General features: G+C 35.1%; 2 protein-coding genes across 9 annotated transcripts; both read right to left on the bottom strand.

Moving 5' to 3' along the window:
- Positions 1-186: 186 nt before the first annotated feature.
- Positions 187-5,354, bottom strand: LOC111438124 (protein DEFECTIVE IN EXINE FORMATION 1-like). Of its 3 annotated transcripts, XM_023076062.1 has the most exons (13): positions 5,009-5,354; positions 4,709-4,819; positions 4,477-4,559; positions 4,147-4,264; positions 3,866-4,026; positions 3,171-3,712; positions 2,997-3,067; positions 2,498-2,754; positions 1,714-1,895; positions 1,229-1,512; positions 1,037-1,154; positions 785-967; positions 187-702 (listed from the first exon to the last, which is right to left on the bottom strand). In XM_023076062.1, exons 1-13 carry the CDS (start codon positions 5,143-5,145, stop codon positions 385-387), a joined length of 2,565 nt encoding a protein of 854 aa, XP_022931830.1. In that variant the 5' UTR covers positions 5,146-5,354; the 3' UTR covers positions 187-384. The 3 variants fall into 3 exon arrangements, with proteins under 3 accessions (XP_022931830.1, XP_022931831.1, XP_022931832.1); XM_023076063.1 differs by lacking the exon at positions 5,009-5,354 and having other exon boundaries at positions 4,477-4,575; positions 4,709-4,790; XM_023076064.1 differs by lacking the exons at positions 4,477-4,559; positions 4,709-4,819; positions 5,009-5,354 and having other exon boundaries at positions 3,866-4,018; positions 4,147-4,257.
- Positions 5,355-6,655: 1,301 nt separating this feature from the next.
- Positions 6,656-19,606, bottom strand: LOC111438145 (mRNA-capping enzyme). Of its 6 annotated transcripts, none has more exons than XM_023076090.1 (19): positions 19,275-19,605; positions 19,041-19,127; positions 18,729-18,953; positions 18,153-18,288; positions 17,704-17,855; positions 17,355-17,438; positions 17,194-17,256; positions 16,223-16,354; positions 15,894-16,100; positions 14,696-14,818; positions 13,832-13,881; positions 10,562-10,724; positions 10,332-10,469; positions 9,732-9,854; positions 9,558-9,656; positions 8,685-8,777; positions 8,518-8,602; positions 7,386-7,513; positions 6,656-7,287 (listed from the first exon to the last, which is right to left on the bottom strand). In XM_023076090.1, exons 3-19 carry the CDS (start codon positions 18,855-18,857, stop codon positions 7,144-7,146), a joined length of 2,049 nt encoding a protein of 682 aa, XP_022931858.1. In that variant the 5' UTR covers positions 18,858-18,953; positions 19,041-19,127; positions 19,275-19,605; the 3' UTR covers positions 6,656-7,143. The 6 variants fall into 6 exon arrangements, 5 of the variants coding, with proteins under 5 accessions (XP_022931858.1, XP_022931859.1, XP_022931862.1 ...); XM_023076091.1 differs by having other exon boundaries at positions 19,462-19,605; XM_023076094.1 differs by having other exon boundaries at positions 8,688-8,777; positions 19,275-19,604.
- Positions 19,607-20,705: the final 1,099 nt, after the last annotated feature.

Here is a 20,705-nt window from a genome sequence, read left to right as displayed (position 1 = left end):
TTTTAACGTATTGAGATTTCAAATATGTATATTGATATACTAACTTAAGCGTGTATCATATACAAATATTTCGTAAGTAATTAGTAGGTATCAAAATGATTTTTTTATTTTTAGTTTAAGAATGATGATTAGTGACTAAAATGAAACATACCTTAAATTGTATATAAATACTACTTCATTCCTTCGATCTTGAAAACGACACGATCTTGTGACATTTTCCGTTTGTCTACCTTCTAGATAGACGTTCATAAGAAACTCCATTACTCCATCATCAAAAAATTCAATTCGACTCGGGTTCAACGAGTCGATAGATTAGATCAACAAAAATTTTGGCATCGTCCAGCTCTCGGATCATATGCCTCCGCATTTCATGAGGGGCTATGATCATAGGTTAGTGTTCCGTGAAAATGATGGCAATGGCATGGGCTCTTGCGGACGAAGGATCATGAGCACACCAAACATTGCAAGCATTGGGAGGACAAGAAGCCACTTCAGGAACTTGTAATAATACACATGGAATGTGAGGGAGAACTCATCTGAAAAATAGAGTCCATTCTTGTCAACCATCTCCACCAAAACAGTGGCTGTGGTCCTTGCACTCACTGTCGGCAGTTCAATCCGATGCTTGCCCGGTTCTTTGAACATCTGGTTCTGTTTTATCCTCCTCTCTCCCTGGTAATTGCCAGGAACCATCAAGGTTGTCTGCAAGTAAGTTGTAACACAATGTTCATATCAACATCTACTAATCTATGAAACAAAACCATGGAGGTTCGGAGTGATTTACGGTAACGTTATATGGTGCTTGAGTCCCAGATGGGTTTCTGTAACGGTCTACAATCTCGATCTCCATCCAGAAGTTCTTGCCTTCCTCGTCACGGTATGTTCTAGACGAATGCGAAACGAAAATGCCTTCACGGTTGTGCCGGACTGCAACATTGTTTCTTCCTTGATTAGCTGATCTCCATGTCTAAATAAAAAGATGCAATATTCAGTCTATGAAGACTTGAGCAAAGCAAGGTTCAGATCATCATAATACCTTGAGTGGATGATGAGGAGAAGGGGTTGAAAAGCAGAAAACATTTCCATTCATGGTTGTGACAATAAGATCAAGATCGTCTCCACCATCAACATTATCAGCAAGAACCATACTATATCTGCAATGGAAGAAAGCATAGAGAGTGAACATTTAGATGTTTACAATGCCAAATGATTATAGAGAACATCTTACGAAGTCTCGCCGATGTCGATAACATCAGCACACGATGTAGGTCCATCAATGAGATATAGATACCCATCAAATGATGATGTGATTAAAGTAAGTCCCTTCTTTTTGTCATCACGTTTGTTCAGATCAACGAGAAGAATTTGATTCGTTACTCTTCCATGGGTTCTATAGGGGTATGGACGAACAAATGACCCGTCCTTGCCACTTAGAACATATATATTTCCTGATACTGTTGGCACCACCACATCAGTATCGCCGTCCCCATCGACATCGCCAATGGATGGACCCTAAGAACACAATTTTACGCATCAAAACTATGATAAATGTTATCCTACACAAGAACATATCAGATACTTCGTAGCAAACAGAGATCTCTAGGATGAATGTGTAATTTAAGTTAAGTCATGCATGAATGTGGCACCATCAGCTTGACATGGACAACCTTACATGCAGAGAGTAGCGAACAAGAAACCAAAGGTGGTTCTCACCTGTGGTATGAGGCTTTTTAGATTCTTTTCCCAAATTTCTTGACCTTGAGCAGTCCAGGCAGCAACATTTCCATGTGAATCCGTAGCCACAAGTTCAATTTTTCCATCATCATTGATATCAGCTGCAACAACTGCTCCCGTAATATCAGCCATTTGAAGAGGAAAGTTTTCTCTCACCTTGCCTGTACACAATAAAAATCAAGATTCAAATTTCAGGAAACTAGGAAGAACGATTACACGCAAAAGAATTTCAATGTCAAGAATGAGTGAACAAATTTAATCATTGAAAACTAAGAGAGAAGAAATCAGCAAAATCAGGGGCCCATAACAAAAAGAATGAACCGAACCATCAGTATAGTATTTCAGAGGTAAGTGCTATCTCCTAAACAGAAGGAAGAAGAAGAAGAAGATTGAGCAGTAATAACAAAGAGCACACGGCTCAAAGAAAGAATGCTTGCACAAGATCCCAAATCAAGTAACTATTCCCCATTTATCGGGCAAAAAAGTGTAAGCATCAGAAAGATAATTCAAAGTTGAGATGAAACAGCCATAAGCTACTTTAGAATAAACCTACGCAATATTTTGAGGATAAGATATTCATTTACATCTTTTCCAATTTGCAAGAGTATAAAATCCCAAAAAAGGAAAATTTAATAAAAAAAAGATCAATATATTGCCCAATTTTATATGCAATAGAAGCATATTAAGAGCAGACACATAAAGAACAAGAAAATCAGCATTCAGAATCAGACAACAAGAAAATCAGTATTCAGAATCAGATTACCATGATGATCCAAGATGTAGAACAAGCCAAAAGAAGTTCCAACAAGAATATCCAAATTCCCATCACCATCCAAATCAATGACAGTAGGGGAGGAATATATATAAGCAAGAAATTTTGCAGAATCTATGCTCAAGTCTAGTTCAGTTATCCACTTCACTTGCTTCGAATCCAGATCGAAAACAACAATGGCACCAGCTACATATTTCCCAATATCAATATCGCCCAATTCTTTCATGTGCTCTGGGTTGTCATAGTACCTATTATCAAAGAAGGTCATCAATTTCCTAGACACACAATACCAAAATAACAATTGATGCTTCAAGAAATTAGAATCGATGCCCCAAGAACACTGCAAAAAGTGCATGTATGTACATTTGAATATACACCATCGTGAAACTAATTTCGAATAAAACATAGAAGAGTTGATTTGGTTTCCCTCATTTACTTAATCATTACGATTAAAAACCAAAGACAAGAGACAGCATCACAGGGGACTCACTCATGATCAAAAAAGTATGAAACAGCTACAATCATTTCAGACACTCCATCATTGTCAATGTCAGCTATGACCTGGTGAAAATTAACGAACCATTTAAAGACAATACAATGAGTCATATAAATAGTAGGGAATGGCACAGATGTTCATCTGAAGTACGAAAGTTAAACAACTTACAGGAGTGCACAACAAATGTGCGTCAATATCCACATACTCCTCTACTTTTTCATGCTTAACTTCAGTCCACTCCTCATCTCCCCACGTGGATCCATTGTTATAATCATCATCTTCTTGACTGTAATCATCAGCCAGCTCATCATTTTCACGGAATATCTCAAATGATGAATCAGCCTCTGCTTCCAAAGCTTCTTCACTTTCAACGGTGGCAACATGAGCATCTCCACTACCGTCTTCCTTGGACCTAGAACCATCTTCTTGAGATTGTTTGGAGTCACCACCTTTCAGAAGTCGTCTACTGATCCCAGTTCCTTTCTTACCATCAAGTATTCCAGTACGATTCGTAGAAGTATTGTTGGTCATGCTTGTAGGTAGGACAATATCTGGTACAACATTGCTGTCGTTTACCTTACTATTCTTCACCAAATCTGAATCATTCAGCTTTTGTGTTGATTTGGTAACTGAAGTTTTTAGTTCAATCACACTTCGATTCATCGTGGGCCCGGTTGAATGGCTTAACTCTGGAATGCTTTTATTTGTTTCTAAAGGGACAACAAATGGACTGTGATATCAGTTGCCTCATCTCATGTGGTTCATAATATTATTTTCAGCCATAAAATCAACATCCACAAAGGTGAACAATAATTTTCAGGAAAAGACGCAAATTAATCATCTGAGGGATAAGATGCACTTACGAGCCATTGATTTTGTCTTATTTGCTTCCATGACAAGTTGTTCATCATGAACATCTGGATGAAACCGGTCCACTGGAACTGAATTTAGATTCACATACCAATTCTTGCGCACACGGAGACGTGGTATCTTTAACTTGTCTGGCATCATATATCCTGACACCCTAACAAGAATCGACATTTTTTAGGGAAAACAAAAATAAATACTTTACAGCGGAAACATAGACAAAAAGAAGGGATGGTTTTCGTGCAAGGATCAAAGATAAGGATGCAAAGATAAGCACCTGAAAAAGAGTACTTCTCCATTGTATGTTCCCAAAGCTATTTCCCTCATACCATCTTTGTCAATATCATATAGAAGAGGACTAGCGTGCACAGTTGATTGATGAAAAGCAGGCCAGCCTAATCGAACATGCATAGTTTTGAGTCTTTTGACTAATGAGTTGCTTTATCAAATACAATGCACAGCTAATGCTCTCCAAAGCTTTCCATGTTAATGCAATATTTTTCACAACTCAGCCTTTTTCATTTTAAAACATAGATCACTGTTTAAGCTACGGTATAAAGCATATGAAGATATCATCGATAAGAGATCCTTCAAGAACAACTTTTACCTGGCATTTTATCTCCATCAGATCCTTCAAGAACTTCAAGGTAGTGAACAAAAGATGGAACCACTATCTCAAGTTTCCCATCACTGTAAAACAGATAAACTAAAAACTAAAGCTTAAGTAAAGAGGTTGCGCCCCAAATGTAAAGAGTGACAGCATTAAAACTCCCAGAAATCCTTAACACATTGGCTAAGCTTCACGTCATAAGGAATGTATAATGAGAGGCTTACTATACCTGTTAACATCAGCGATCAAGGGCGTGGCATATATGCTAGAACTCACTTCCGTTTGCCATCTTAGCTCCAAATTCTTTGGACATTGTGTATTCAACAAAGCATCCTCGTCTCTAACCAAAGATCGAACGTTTTTTTAAAAAAAAAATGTGTCAAAATTTGAAATCAAACGAATCATTTCTCGTAAAAATCTCAATTGCGATTTAACCTTACAAATCCATGACAAGACAAATAAACAACTAGACTAACTGCAGGTTCCTCAAGACGAAAATGAAAAGATGAAACAGCAGAACACAACTTACATCTCAGGATATCCAAGGACATCATCGGAGGCTTCTCGCTCCCGAAGTTTGTTTTCCTTGGCCTCTTCACCGTGAACGCATTTCGACCGAGCAAAGAGAATTAAACAAATCAAAAGAAAAATCACGGAGAATTTCATGTGTCCGCCCTCACCTAAGGAACGACAGAAAGAATCGAAAATTCAAAGTCGACGCAAGAACAATGCAAATTCAGAGGATGTGCAGATGGGAGGATCTGCGTAACTGCAGTGGCGTCTTTGCTCTGCCGGTCTGACATGAAAAGATTGTAGAATGAAAATTATAGACATTATATTAATATGGTTCTCGTTAACTGAAATTAAGATTTTTATTCTCGAAAAATTAACCTTCTTAGGATATAAATTAGTAATTAAAATTTAAAATTCCTATCTATATAATCTCTTAACTTTAAAATAATCTAGTCTTTCAAATTTTTTAAATTTTAGAGTTTGAATAACCATAAAATTTAAATTTATATCATTAATTTTTTAAACAATTAAATTTATGATAGGTCTATTATAAACAAAATAAAAATATATATAATATATTAGACATTTTTAAAATTTATATATTAGCTTAAATGTAATTGTTCTTGCTATCTTCATAAATAAATAAAAAATTAAATTATTATCAGATGGAGATAAACTTTTTTTTAGTTAAAAGTAAATAAAATTTATATCACAAAAACAATTTTTTTAACGTACAAACTTTGAGAACTAAAAATATAAAAGTAAATTATTTAACGAAGTATACATTTTTATCGTTGAGATTTGAGTTTAAAGTATATAAGATACCCAATGGCCAAAATGAGCTTCCTCTCTTTTAAGTGTTTATCATCTATTTAGAATTTTCTAAATTACAAAATGAATAAGAATATATGCTATTAAAATTGTTAGCTAAAATATGGTATGGCAGGTTGAGAATCATAGACTAATTTGTATTATTTTTGCATGATACAAACTTTATTGAAAATGCTCGTAAAGATTGTAAATTTGATTGAACGACACGTAGTTTCTAAAAGAATGAAAATACTAGACATTGAAAATGTGCATGAAAGAACCTGACATATCTTCCATTCTATTAAAAATTTTACTACACAATGTAAACAAAATGAATAAAGACCCTTAACTAGCTAATGGACCGTCATGTGAATGGTTCGTCACAAAAGTGAATTTGGATGTGACTGGAACTTACATTTTCCATTTGAATAGCAAAATTCAAGCAATATCATAAGCTCACAACATGCAGATATTTTCCTCTTCCTCTTTAAGCTTTCCTTTCTAGACTTCCCCTCACAATTTTAAAATGCATCCTCAAGGAAGGGGTTTCCACATCCTTCACGTCTACTAGGGTGAAGTTCTCACACCCTTAAGAATGTTCGTTTTCCTCTCCAACCAACGTGGGATCTCACATAAACAAACTCCAACATATGAATGGAATTTACAGTTTCCTTTCCAGTAGAAGAAGATGCCCTTTTGACCATTATTGCGTATAGAAACTGTAACGAACCGGTTCGGGAATACAAAGACAACAGGCTATGAAACAATATCCATAGCTCTTGTTCTTATTCTCAGCCTCAAGAACTTAGCTCAAAATAAAGGTGTAGGGAAAAAGAGGCCAAAACAAAGCAGAAGTACACAGACATGTTCATTACGAGTAAAGGCTGCTATTCACAACAGTAAAATGGCTCAGATTTACTTAAAATGACTGCCTTAGTTGCTGTGCTTAGCAATAATTCCTAAATGACCAAAAGAAAAATACTAATATACATGATGGATCCTAATCCTACATCTCCTCACCTGGAAAACTAGGAAGAAATGAATTTCAAAGCCCTAATTTTGAAGACATCTATCAAGTGCAATAACTGGATCATACAACTCGCCAGCCCTGCACCACAAACTAAAGGATAGTACAAGGAGAAGCTAATGGTGGATATCTGGGTCACCCTTTTTAATAATATATATGCACAATTCTACCAAGGAGAGACATCATAAAGCTGGCAACAGATTGAACAAGCAAGCAAGCAAAACATGTGGGGAACACCTTTTCAGCAATTTCATCCAAAGATTACCAACTAATACTGCCTAATTTCTGTATTTGGGCACACGTCTGTCTAGCTATCACCTCCGTCGTGTTGAATTCGTATGTTGAGCCGCTTTACTATCATTCCTTATCCTATCAGCATACATGGGCAAGCGTATTATCTCGTGAATCTCCTTCAACAAATCCTCCTCCGTGATATTGTCTCTAATGCTGCGCATGACCTGGTTCAAATATCAAGCAGTATTAGTTGATGCAGGGTTTTTTTTTTTTTTTTTTTAACTATCAGCAAAGCTTTGTATCAATTTGGCAGTAAAGGAACCTTTTTGTAAGTATTGAAATCATTAGGAGTTGTTTTGTCTGTCCTGATACGCATGCAGACCCATACTTGCTCATCAGAATCCCAAGAACACTCAACAATCTTTCCTGAATAAAAGGAGGGATCGCCATCTGCAAAAACTTAAAAATAAGATTTGAAAGAATATACACTAAAGACTATATATATAAGTATTCATCCCCAGACTATCAAGAACACATGAATGTAACATCTGATATAACAGTGTGCCCATGTTGCTCAAAAGCAAAACAATATCATGTATTATTTCCAGATGATCCACTTTTTTATAGATAATTTATTAAGACAGTCCATGCCAGCATGTTCTTATATGACAAAATTTCTTCAACCTTCTAGGAGATTTGAAACTGGAGACTATTAACTGATCTTACAATATTTCCTGTCAAAAGTAGAATACCATGCAACAAACTCAAGGATTTTAAACCAAATGACCTTCTGGTTATCCTGGAATTTTTGCATAAATTATGCAACCTTGAGAATATAGTTGCGAAGCATAGCTTGCGGTCAGAATTATCCACATATGCAAGAGCATGTGATCATCAAATCCCAATTACTCAACCAACCGACATTCAGCTACGTAATCCCAGTAGCAACTACAAAAAGATAAATGAGTACGAATGTGGATTTATGAACTCATTGTAACACAATCCAGTAGTTTAAGAGGCAATGCAATGGGAGAGAAGAAAGTTTTATAGTCGTTAGATTGTGTGGCAACTTCTAGCCAACGCTAGCAGTAAAGTTTTGTCAAGCGGGTTCAACTTAATGAAAGAATTTGTTTCATGATCTGTCCAGCAGGTTCAACTTAGAAGGCAGATCAGACTCGCACAAACTCTTCAATAAATCTCTTCACACACAATAATTTAATACTTTGTTCGATCTATAAGCCCCTGAAAGGACCTCAGAAGTAATTTTACTTCATACCCTAAGTCCTTGACAATCAAGATGATATTTTCTTCACACAAATTTTGCAGCTGTCCACAATTGGATGTAAATGTTCATTTTAGTGGCCAATAAACATACAGATAATTAAAAATGATTTAACTGACTAATGCAAAGAGAACAAGTTGAGAGACAAAGAGGCAAAACTATTTGCATCAACCTTTGAACTTAACCCTATTTCCATCCATCGTTTTCCTCTTTCCACGTTCGAACAAAATAAGAATCTGAGAATCATCTTCACCCAACTGTCCAGACAAATAATTTAAAATTACTTCACCGTCAACTTCAGCTGCAGATATCAAATTCAATTCTAAAGAAATTACTTACAACCTCAAATAGGAAGTCGACTGAGTTCATTTCAGGATATTTCCACTTCAAAAGACCCTCATGAGTTCGAGGAACATAAGCATCATCCCACCCCTAGAAAAGAAAAACATTTTAGTGCAACAAATGATGATAACAAATCTCTAAATAAAAGGTAGGGACAATGTCAATTTGAACCCCTAAACATTGTAGGTTAAAACAATTAAAGCTCTAAACTAATAATTGAATCAATTAAAACCTGAACTTCCATGAAGAATCAATTTAGACCCAATGCTCAAATTTTTTTAATAAATTGTAAATGCATAATTTGTATGAGTTCAACACTTCTTAACTGAAGGCATTAATGCAGCAATAGAGGAAAATGTTGGGAATCAAGTGAATAGTAGTGAATTTCATTAATATGAGTTGTTTGCATCTTTTCTTCTTTTACTTTTATTTACTTGTTTAATAAGAATTACATGATAATTATTCTTGCTTAGGATTTTGAAAGAATAATATTATTAATTAGGTAATATTGAGTTGATTCCAAATGAGATCAAGTCTAGATTATTCAATTATAGAGTTGATTTCAATTATGATAGAATTATTTGTTTAAGATTTTATTTGAGTCACTTTCCAATTTTAAGGGTATAAATTTATTGTTTCCCTAAAAAGTAAACTTCCCCAATGCTAGCCACAAACAGAAAACAGAGTATAAAACCAATATTTAAGCATAGAGAAACAATGCGATTAAATAGAGATGCCACAAGAGATTATACGCTTGTAAACTTTGAGAAATAGTACTTAGTATCAAAGTTTCCTGGAATAAAAGATGGTTCAAGTCCTATAAAAAATGAGAAGGTCAGTTCATATTTTATTTACTAAAAAATCAACTACCTGAAATATTAGACCATCGGCATCATGTGAAAGCCTCGGTATGAACTCCTTCAAAAGTTTGGTAACTGTAGAGAGCAACCAAAAGTCTTTCCTCCTCACCTAATGAGTAATTTATGTTGAATCAAATAGCCACATCCAGAAGAAAAAGCATAACAAGAAAGTATGGATACACACCCTAAATGGCTCTAGGTCATATCTGTAATGAAGGTTTCTGCTTTGGTAAATATTCTGGCGCTCATAATTGCGAGGTTCAATCACTTCTTTCTCAAGCATCTTCCATCGTTCATAGAAAGGACGCTACACAATGGCAAGCTATTAGAGCTATAAAAAGGAAATAACAACTTATCACTAAAGGATACATGCCAATTAATTGAACGGTTTATTCATTGTGAGTTAAGAGGTCTAGATAGAGTATCACATATAATCTAAGTCAGGTCAAAATACGAGAAGGAAATGATAAACCTACCATAAAATTAGAAATTAGAACACTAATACTAATGCCTCTAAAATGATTACTTGGCTAGAATTCAACTGGACAATCAAGCACTCAGAAGCGATAGTTAAGTCTGTGGACTCATTAGTGCCAGCAAGTTGTGCAATACAATAGAGGTGGCAAAAATCAAACCAAAACAAAACACGCGCACACAAATAATAATAATAAAATAAGCACACCCAATTGAAATTAAGCAATATTTTTTTGGTTAAACTACATTAAAAACATAAGTTTTCCTCCATTAGGAGCACTTTCATTGCTAACAAATATATAAATCAAACCTCAATAACTGAAACATGATTAATTGCCATCATATCATAGATAAGGTATCTTCTCTCCTGCTTCTGCGAGTCTGGCACAGTATCGATTATCATTTCTCCATCAAGTAGTGTAAAGTGGTGACTTTTTTCAACTAGTCCCTTGAAGCCAAAATTAATAATATATATCAGATTGAATGCTGGTACAATTATACAAGCACATACATCTTCAGTGAAGGATCGGGCAAACATACATCATTCGCATTTCTGCAAGGAAATCTCATTTGGACTCTTCGAAATTTAAAACCCCTGTCTATCAAGTAGCATCCATCCACGGTTATGAGCATCATATATCTTGTTCCATCAGCTTTCCACGTGGCATAATAATAGCGTTGCCTTAGCAGTTGCAGATTGTCTCTGAATAACATAAAAATAAAATCAAACTCATTATCATGAACTGAATTTCAACAGCAAACCCAATCAATAAGAACCTATAATCAACAGTAGCGTACGAATGATTACTCAATTGATTCTTTGCTTCAATTTGTCAGGATAAGAAGCATTGGAATTACCAAAAGAGACTAAGTGCGAGGATGTCCACCGTAGCACAGAAGCAAAGAAGACTACAGAGAAAGGAGGTCTAATTTCCAAGATTCAAACACAAAAAAGCATAAGAGCCGGTAGCAGCTATTGGAAATAAGAGATGCTTCTAAATCACAAATATTACTTGAGAAGTTATTTACTCAAACAGTGAGCTACAAAATATATTACAATTGCAATTACAATAGTCAGAACTCTTTAATTATAATAGAGGTTACAAACTATAATAACATTACAAAATATTTTCTAAGTTAAGCATATAGCTCAGTCGCACCCCTTCACAACCAAAAAAGAAAAATAAATATATAAATAACCATTCTAATAGTCAGAACTAAAGCATCAGAATCACGAAACGCTCAGTATCGTCAGTAATTGAGTTCAGCAGGCAGCAAAAAGTCACGTGAAGGACTGAAGAGCAAGTAGCATGCAAAGTACTTGAAAACCTTTAGAGTCCCAGACCACCAGACCAAGCCATTTAAATCACCTTGTTAAGGATCCAGAATTTGTATGTCTTTCACAGGAAGTAGTCTAAATATCGATCATTTGAACCTTCAGGATAGAACCTTAGCCAAGACTGTGTAAAGGCCCGTCACTGGCTAAGTGGTCCAAAATATACTACTCTTCAGGTATATATCTTCTTAGGAATTTAGCCAATATATGTATCATTAAGGCAAGGATTAACTGTTCTAATACTTCAAAAAAAATCTTGAAACACCTCCGTAGTGTCCTTCATTATGTTCCATGTATTTTATTTCCAATGAATCAATAGAACAACCATCTAGAACAAAGAATTCTATAATATAAGAAACAAGTAATTTATTGATCAAGACCTCAAACAATCCAAATAATTGATGGTAGGCAATGGTTTGTCCAACTCAAACAAATGCTACAACCAACCTGTCCTCCATGTCATGTCTAGAGGGAAGAAGCTAAATTCTCTCGTTTTCAGATAAATCTGATTAAAAAATCAAATATTTCCTACTCAATCTACTATTCAACACGATGTCTACCATCTTCAAAAAGTTTTCAGTTGTAAAATTTCTCTGCCTTTTTTTTTTCTTTGTAATGAGAATCCAGCTTTCATCAAAATGAAATAATACAAAAGGGGCAAGTGAAAAATAGCCAAAGCCTCCAAAAAGTAACTAGTTATACAAAAAGGGTTCCAAAGCCATCAAACCAACCCTAAAATATAGTTATAGCATTAGATCTCAATACAAGTACAACCTCTGTCCAAGACCTCTCAACATCATTGAAAATTGTCCTAATTCTCCACCTTCTCCATCATAAAACAGCAGCAAATGTACAAAGTGAAATGAACGCCAAAAGAATATTTTTAATAAAAGCCCCAAATCTCTCTAGAAAATTGACAACTCCAACTGAGGTGATACAAGTCCTGCAACGCACCCCTGCCAAGAATACACCATTGAAGCCCCAACAAAATGAGGAATGCCTACCCATAGAGTTAGCTCTCTCATGCAAAGAAATTGACCTTCAAGAACAACCACGACAACGAAAATAAAGGAAACTAAGAAAATTAGGGCTAGACAAAATAAGGAAGAACGAGGGATTAGGAACCATCTCGTGAGGACAAGGGGACCATATGCAAGTATCCCGGTTCCTGGAGTGGCATGGAGGCATCCAGAAAAAAATAATTAAAAAAAGAATAGTTATCCACCAACTCACTATCTAACAAAGGGCGATAGTAGAAAACCAAATTTTAACAACGAAGAAAAACCATGATTTCTTTGGCACCTTGTTCGCATCAACCGTAACGACTCATGCCCAAGATTTGCCACCTATTGACCCAGAAAATCCTCTGCATCCCTTGCTACATTGTTAGGTTGCTCGTTTCTCGCTTCTAAGAGTGAAAACTATCCCCACAAACCAACACGAGCCTTCCAACATGCTTTGTCTTCATTCACATGCATCCTAGAAAAATTTCCAAGTCACCTAACATAGAATTGATTAAGCCACTGAAAAGGCAGGTGCACTCCGTTGGTATAACTACTTTCAATTCGTTTAAGCTTTTCTTAGACACTCTATCCTCCCAAATGTTCTCATTGAATGCGGTCTTCAATTCATTCATGTACCACCCCCCACCTCCCCTCTCACTTGGGTGCCACATGCTCACTTGCTTCCATGTTGGTTCATCCTCGAACCACACCTTACTAGGAGGGGTACCGCCTTGATACCATTTGTAACAACTCATGCCTAGGATTCAAATCAAGATTCAAAATTTGAATTTGGCGCCTAGTGGCCCCTACAATCCCTAACATCCCATGCAACATGGTCAAGTTCTCATTTCTCTCTCCACAAAACAACACAAGTCCTTCCAGCATGCTTTGTCCTCACTCACATGCATCCTATAAAATTTTCAGAAGGTCATCCAACATACAATTGCTCCAAGCAATGCACGTTTAACCTTGGAGTTCCTATGATTGAGTCACCGAAAAGGAAGGTGCACCTTGTTGATATAGGTAGTAATTTTCAAATTCTTTTAGACCTTTCTTAGCCATCCTATCTCTCGAATTGCTCTCATTAGAATGTGGTATTTGGTTCATTCATGTGCCTCTCCTTCACTCGAGTGTCCCACCACCTATTAGCATCGCAATTTCTTCATAAGAAAAAAAAAAAGTTCAAATCAACCCCTCCTACCGAGAAACTCCCATAACCCCAATCATAAGTATGCTGGGCCATGAAGCAAATGTATTGACTTCAAGTATAATCGCTTAGTTGTAGTAACTACTAAAATTATTAATAAAATTAGAAGAAATTAGATTTTGAAAAACTTATTAACGAAAAGCTATGGCCTTTGACTCACTATGCACAGAATGTCACACGAAGCACAAAGGCATTTAGAAGTAGAATTAATTAATTTAGGAAAATGATATGAATAAAGATAAGGAAATTTTATGTAACAGGACCTGTTAAGAGACACTGGATGTGACCCTGGAAATTGCAAATTTGCTCTTGCCTGAAAAATAAAATATTTTGAATAATGAATCAAGTATAAGCTACACAAAAACTGGATACATCAGCAAGCTACACGTGTAAGTGCTTCAACTTCATAATGTATCTTATGCACAAATTCCGACTATAATTTTTTAAGCAATAGTGTTGCACAGGCTCATGCATGTTGGCTTCGGCAATAAGTTCAAACTGAAACAAATTTCAATGTCCTATTTGAAAACTCAGATGATCATTCATCATCCTTGTTTTTTGATGATTAGAAAATTGAATGAAAACAGCATAAAATTATATCAAGTATAAAATAGATTCCATGCCTACCATACAAACTAACTGCTTCCAAGTTCTAAATCCACAACATAACATAAGTTGGGAACGTTACATAGTTGGTAAACATACAATTCCTAAATATGAATTGCAGAAAGAATACAAACCAACTAAAATATAATTTAAAATAATAATAGTAATAATGAATTAAAAAAACCAAAATTGTCAGGGAAAAGAGTTCCCTAATTGTTTCAGTGGTACTTTGTAAATAGATGGTTTAAGTGAACAAATTGTATGATTGTCCAGTAAGTAAAATAACTTATTATTATAATAATTAAGAGAGATAGAGAGAGAGAGAGAGAGAGAGAGAGAGAGAGAGATAGAGAGAAGAAGAAGAAGAAGAAGAAGAAGAAGAAGCCAAGACTCCCCATATAAAAATCCGCAGCAGTCTTGTGCGAATATCAGTGAAATAAATGGACGTGAAACCATGGATTATGATGGCCATAGTCTGATAAAAAAGTGCAGGCATAGGGGGCAAGGGTTAGAGAGCATACTCCAGCATTCAATTTAAGCATTTGATAGCAAAAGTGTTTTAAAGCACGTTCCTGGTCCTCAGGTATCTCATCTCCCAATATATCATCATTTGTCATCATTTGAGTACCATCATCATGATTTTCCTGGAAGACCAAAAAAATCTTCTTAAAAACTAAAATAAAATAATCTAAATCCAAAGACTAATTAGTAGAACTCAATTAGTCCTCCCTTTTTGTCCCTTTCTAATAAAACCGTTCACTTCTCTCTCTTGAAAAAGGTTTTATCCCCACACCTACAACAAATGGGATCCACTAGCTCTTCTAATGCACTTGCTAAAGAAGGTAGAAGAAAAACTACAAAGAATACTGTATTGGTCAAGGGATTGGAACATGGGAAAGTAATGCACCATGGCTTAATTTTGGAACTTATACATGAACGAGTGTATGAATGAGTAGGATGGAGCCTAATGCTGCAATTATCAAAAAGGAATTGAAAGTCGACTTCTGTGTGTATTCAATTTCCATGTGCAATCTAAATATGCAAAGTGGTCAGAAAAAAAAATAGATCTCTGGAGGCTTAAGGCAAAAGAGACCCTTCCTCTCTTTTGCTTTTGCACTTCGTTATTGTCTAGGGGTTCCCAATTATAAAAAATACCCACGGACAATTGCCCACACAGGTACCTACAAAACGCAGGATTTTCCCCCACCTACAGAGAGGCAAAAATTTATGATGCACACCCACGTCGCAAGGAACTTTGATCCGAACAAAAAGTGAAAAATAAGGTAAGAGTTTCTAATTGGCACTCTTCTTTAGTCACAACCATTTCCTCCATGTCTCATGTTTGAAGAAAAAGGGCGAATGTCTTGTGGCTCTATGCCTCTAAGGCTACTCCAGAAATTTAATGAGAGAGCAATAAGAGTCTCTTTTAAGGAGTTTTCAAAGGAATTTTACAAATCCGTGGACCCTATTAGTTTTGCTCCTTCTTAGGGTGCTCTAGACACAAATTCCTAATAAATTTGCAACCTACAGTCAAATTTTTCCTATCGACTATCAAGCAAATTTCGTACGTGAAAAGGCAATTTGGTAAAAAGAGTTCATATCCACATCACTAAGTAGAGCAACTTATATATGATTGTGTACACTTCTTATGTAACAGTTCTATTAGTATAAAGAAATGGAAATATAGGCGAGAACGAGTACTCTCTAAATATTGCATACATTCAACGGAGCCGCAGAACCCCCATCATCGTCGTCATCCGGAACTGCTTCACCATTAAGATCAAGATCTGAAGATCTCTTCCACTCAGGCGTGGGTGGGCAAACAACCATTTCAGGTTTTTTTTCATGATAAAAGGCATATAATGCATCAATGTAATCTGGCTTGTAAATTCCAGGAGGCCGTGCATCGGAAAACGTTTTAAGAGCCTGTGAAATGAGGATAAACCAATACCCCCCAAGGGGTAGAAGACAAAACGAGAGACAAATCAATGAGCTAGACTAGGAAAAAACCATGACACTAGAATCATTTTACAGGTACACTAACTAACCTGGGTAACAGAAATGGATAGTGCACGCACAAGATAATTTATGATCATATATCCAGTGCGATTATGGCCATGAGTGCAATGGACAAGAATATACTTCTTTGAATGTTTCTGACGAGAAAGGAACTGAATGACCTGGAAAAAAAACGCGACATTTTAATTAGACCTAGGTATGTTATATGGTTGAAATAAATAAATAAAATATGTCTGCACGTTCAGGTTCTACAACTTTCTCATTTACTTTGCACAACAAGTAAACAAGTCTATACATGCACAATCACTTGAAACGTGTACTATAATTGGGTGTATGTCTATGCATATCCCAAACACACTTTTTTCCCAAATCAAACTGATACACTGGAGAAGTTATGAGATCAAAGCCCTTCTCCCAGATCTTTGGTTGGAAAGGAAATTGAGATTCTTCTAGGATATGTTTCTTCCTTGGGCCGCTTGCTTTGATTCTGCTCATTTGAAAGCTTCATATGGAGTTCTCTATCCAAGTCTTTTACCAGTTTTCTTTGTTATTAGGATGCTTTTATTTTTCCTTTATTAAGAGTTTTATGGCCTTATTTTCACTCCCTTGTAGGGTTTGTATTTTTAAGCATTAATCTCTTTTCATTTCACCAATTAAAAGTTTTGTTTCTGATTCTAAAAAAAATAAATAAATAAATAAAATAAAGAAGATATTCTGACCTAATGGTCATTGCCAGGACATAAATGTTGCTTACTAAGTAAATCAATGGACAATAAGTTAAAAAATTGGTATACTGAAGTGACCCACATGGGTACTAACTAGACAGTATTACACCTAAAGAAGTATTGATATCGTTCGGTTCCTTATTTCACGTTGTACCCAGTATCCAATAAAAAAAGATCAACAAAAGTTAATCCCTTCCACTCAAAATCTAATGTATGAAAGCATTTCTAAGAAAATGGAAAAGGATTATCTGTGTGTGAAATAAAATGGTACAAACCTCGTAAACAAACATATTGACTGACTTGTTGTCAGGTACAGAATCTCTCCCCTTGCAAGGAATCTTCCCCCAACAAGAACAAAGATCACAGAAAATTAGTAGAGTTCAACCCTACAATTAGAAAGTACAATTAAGATAACATGCCATATTCCAACACTCACCTTAACATACTTGATACCCTCTTTATTCAAATCTGTTGTTGTATAATAACGGTAAGAATTTGTCAAATCAATCACCAAACCGAGCTGAAAATTTAGTTCAAAATAATCTGTTATTTCAATTAGGTAAAATGAGCAAGAACAAGAAATCCCTTATTACAATATTTTGTCTTTTTGTTCTCCATATACATAAGAACAACTGGGCATGGAGATGCCTTTCATTTTCATCATGTTACGGTTTTCAGTGGAGAACATTTTGTAATCCATCCCTTTATCAAAAAAAAAAAAAAAAAAATTGCAGTTTTTCTTTTTTCTCTTTCTCTGGTTTTTAAATATGTGCATGGATACTTACTTTCCTTCCCCAAACTCTCTGCTGATGGATCACTTGCTTAAACGAGTATCTTTTACCAGGTGTTATACAGTCATTGAAGGATTCACCCAGAGGAACCTTGGAAGGAATCATGCAGCATATTTCTTGACCAAACGCAGGGCAATCCAACCAACCTAGAGATAAAAGAGGTAAACAAAAATTGCTTAAACATAAAGCATAGAAAAGAAAGTTTCTCGACAGGAATGTTTAGTTCGCATGGTCTACGATTTAGCATGAAAACTTAACTTAAAGCCTCAAATATAGGCATGAAAAATACCCAGAAAAAATAAATGGATACGTAAAACTTTCATGAACCTCCCTTATTTTTGACCAGTTGATAACTCAAATATTTACAAATAGGTACATGCAAAGGAGCCATAACCTTTGTAAAAAAGAAGGAAACAATGAAATCCAAAAACTAAGAACCTCACCTGGGGGAAGCCTGTTTCTATCATATTTTTGGTTTTTAGCAGGGTAAAACTGATCCCGTGCAGGTTGCTGGTATTCATGCACCGGTCTCTCAATAGAGCGATCTCTCTTCAACCGTCTTTTTCTTTCTTCTCGCTCCTAACACAAACGAATAGATGCACAATCAAGCAGGGCTGCTCATCTAGGTATCAATGTGTATGCATTATTACTGTTCGAGTGCATGCAAGTACAATACACTGGTGCACTCACAAAAAGACTAAGTTTCCTCCTTCAAGTCATATCCTTTTCTTTGTATTGCTACATTCTCTCATTTTTTCTTAACGGGTATTGGCCAAAAAAAAAAAAGAAGAGAAAGAAGAAGTCTACCCGAATATCAAATCTTACTAGAGAACATAGAAAACCAAGATAAAATTCTCCTCTATCCTCTACTTCATATAAAAAGTTCTAATGAGGTGTCGAAAAAGAAAGAACAGATAGGAAGTTATAACAGAATATTCGCACACAAACCGTCCTTTTGTACTCTATTAACAAAAGTTTCTTTCTAGTTAAAATGAAAATACGGGCAGAAACACACATACCCGCCGTGCTATACTGGCACCGGACTCTATGTGTTCCTCTGGAGCACTATACACCTCTTCATGCCTCTCAAACGTCTCTTCATCCTCTTCAGGCACCGGCGAGGCATTTAAGTCCATGGAAACAATCATTCAACGACCACCAAGCAACATTTACTCCAAACCTCACAATTCCTCAAACACTGGAAAGTCGTGAACTTCACTGGTAACCCAATATTCAAAACAACCCTGCAAGTCCAAAAAAAAACCCAAACAACACGAAATTACAACCATTTCGACTACAAGCTTCTCAAGTAAAAAACAACAACAACGAACCGCATTACTCGCAGAACGAAACCCGCAACCCTAGCTAATCAAACAACCTGAAGGGAAGCAAAATCCCGTACTCCCGACGCTTCTATTCTGCAAATTGGCAGCACTTAAGCTAAACAAAAAAAAAAAAAAAAAAAAAAAAAAAAAAAAAAAAAAAAAACACACACACACACACATACGCAACAACCCAAGAATAAAAGAACAAAAAGAGAAAGAAAAACAACGAAAGAATCAAACCTCGGCAGGCAATTGCAATCGACTGCCAATCCCTGCCGAAACTACGATCCACCAACGCAAGGTTGAAGAAGACAGTGGCAGAAAGCAAGAACGCGAAGACGCCGGAAAGCAGAAATCCAGCAAGCCGTAGTCGAAAATAATTTCAGAGAAAACAGTGGCATGGAAAATCAAAGACAAGAAAACCTACATAATTGACCTCACCGGCCAATAGAAGTCGCATTCGAAACCCTAAGAAGAGAAGAGAAGAGAAATGAGAGTGAAAAAAATAGAGAGAGGAGGGAAAGAAAGAAAGAAAAAGAAAGAAAAAGAAGATGAAACTAATCAATGTCACGGGCAAGAGAGAGAGACGAACGTGGGAGCAAAAAGATGAACGAATCAAAAATTATTTATAATTATATCATTTTTTCCATTTTTTTTTTCCTTTTATTCTAACAATAAATAGAATTTTACCCAACAAATTAAAATCCAAAATTACTTGTAATAATTATAAATAATTGAATTAAATTAAAATTTGAAGGGTGGACTCTCTACAAATAAATAAATAAATGCCTGACATTTATTTTAATAAATTAAAAATATACTTTAATCACATCAAATAAAATAACTAAATATACATTGTGAACACTGTGAGGAAAATTACTAAATTTGTAACTATTTATCAAACTAAAGTAATTCTGTAAATATTCGTGGTAAATAGGTGATGTGTGACAGTTCATTTAATTGTATTGGGGTTATTATTATTTTTTTTTTAATAAATTAAATATATTTATGGATGATAATAATGAAGTTCAAAATTATTTTAGAATAATATGTAATCTGAATAATATTACACCAACCTGTAGACCTCTGTTGCATGAATAATTTCATATATTGTTCAACAAAATAAATATATATATATATATAATAATAATAATAATAGTAAAAATAAAGTCTTATATTTTTGTAAAAATAATAAATATTGGTATCATCTTCATCCTCATCACCTATTTCGTACTCCGTTCGGCAAAAAAATTTATTTATTTTTGTGAGAATCCATTTGTTATTTTTTCTAAAAATAGTTGTTTAAAGTTTTTTATTTTTTAATATAATATTTATTAAAAAATTAACAAAACAAATCTTAATAAAATCAATCTATTTCATAATCAAACGTATATAATATTACAACATAGTTTTTAATAATAAAAAAAAAAAGATGTACGTATTTAGTTTAAATATTACCATTAGAGTCCCAAAATTAAATATTTTTTAATATAGCCAAATAGTATATATATATACACACATACATGCACGTGTGTGTTGAAAATATATTTATATTAAGCGGGTGGGGATGAGGACAGAGAATATAATCTCGTCTCTGACCCTATTTATTTTAATGAAAAAAATAAATTTTCCCACTCCCTCCCTCATTCTCTGTCTAAATAGAAAATCTCT

This window comes from Cucurbita moschata, unplaced genomic scaffold, assembly GCF_002738365.1.
Source record: "Cucurbita moschata cultivar Rifu unplaced genomic scaffold, Cmos_1.0 Cmo_Scf00072, whole genome shotgun sequence".
Classification (NCBI taxonomy): domain Eukaryota; kingdom Viridiplantae; phylum Streptophyta; class Magnoliopsida; order Cucurbitales; family Cucurbitaceae; genus Cucurbita; species Cucurbita moschata.
This window is presented reverse-complemented; position numbering and strand designations above follow the sequence as displayed.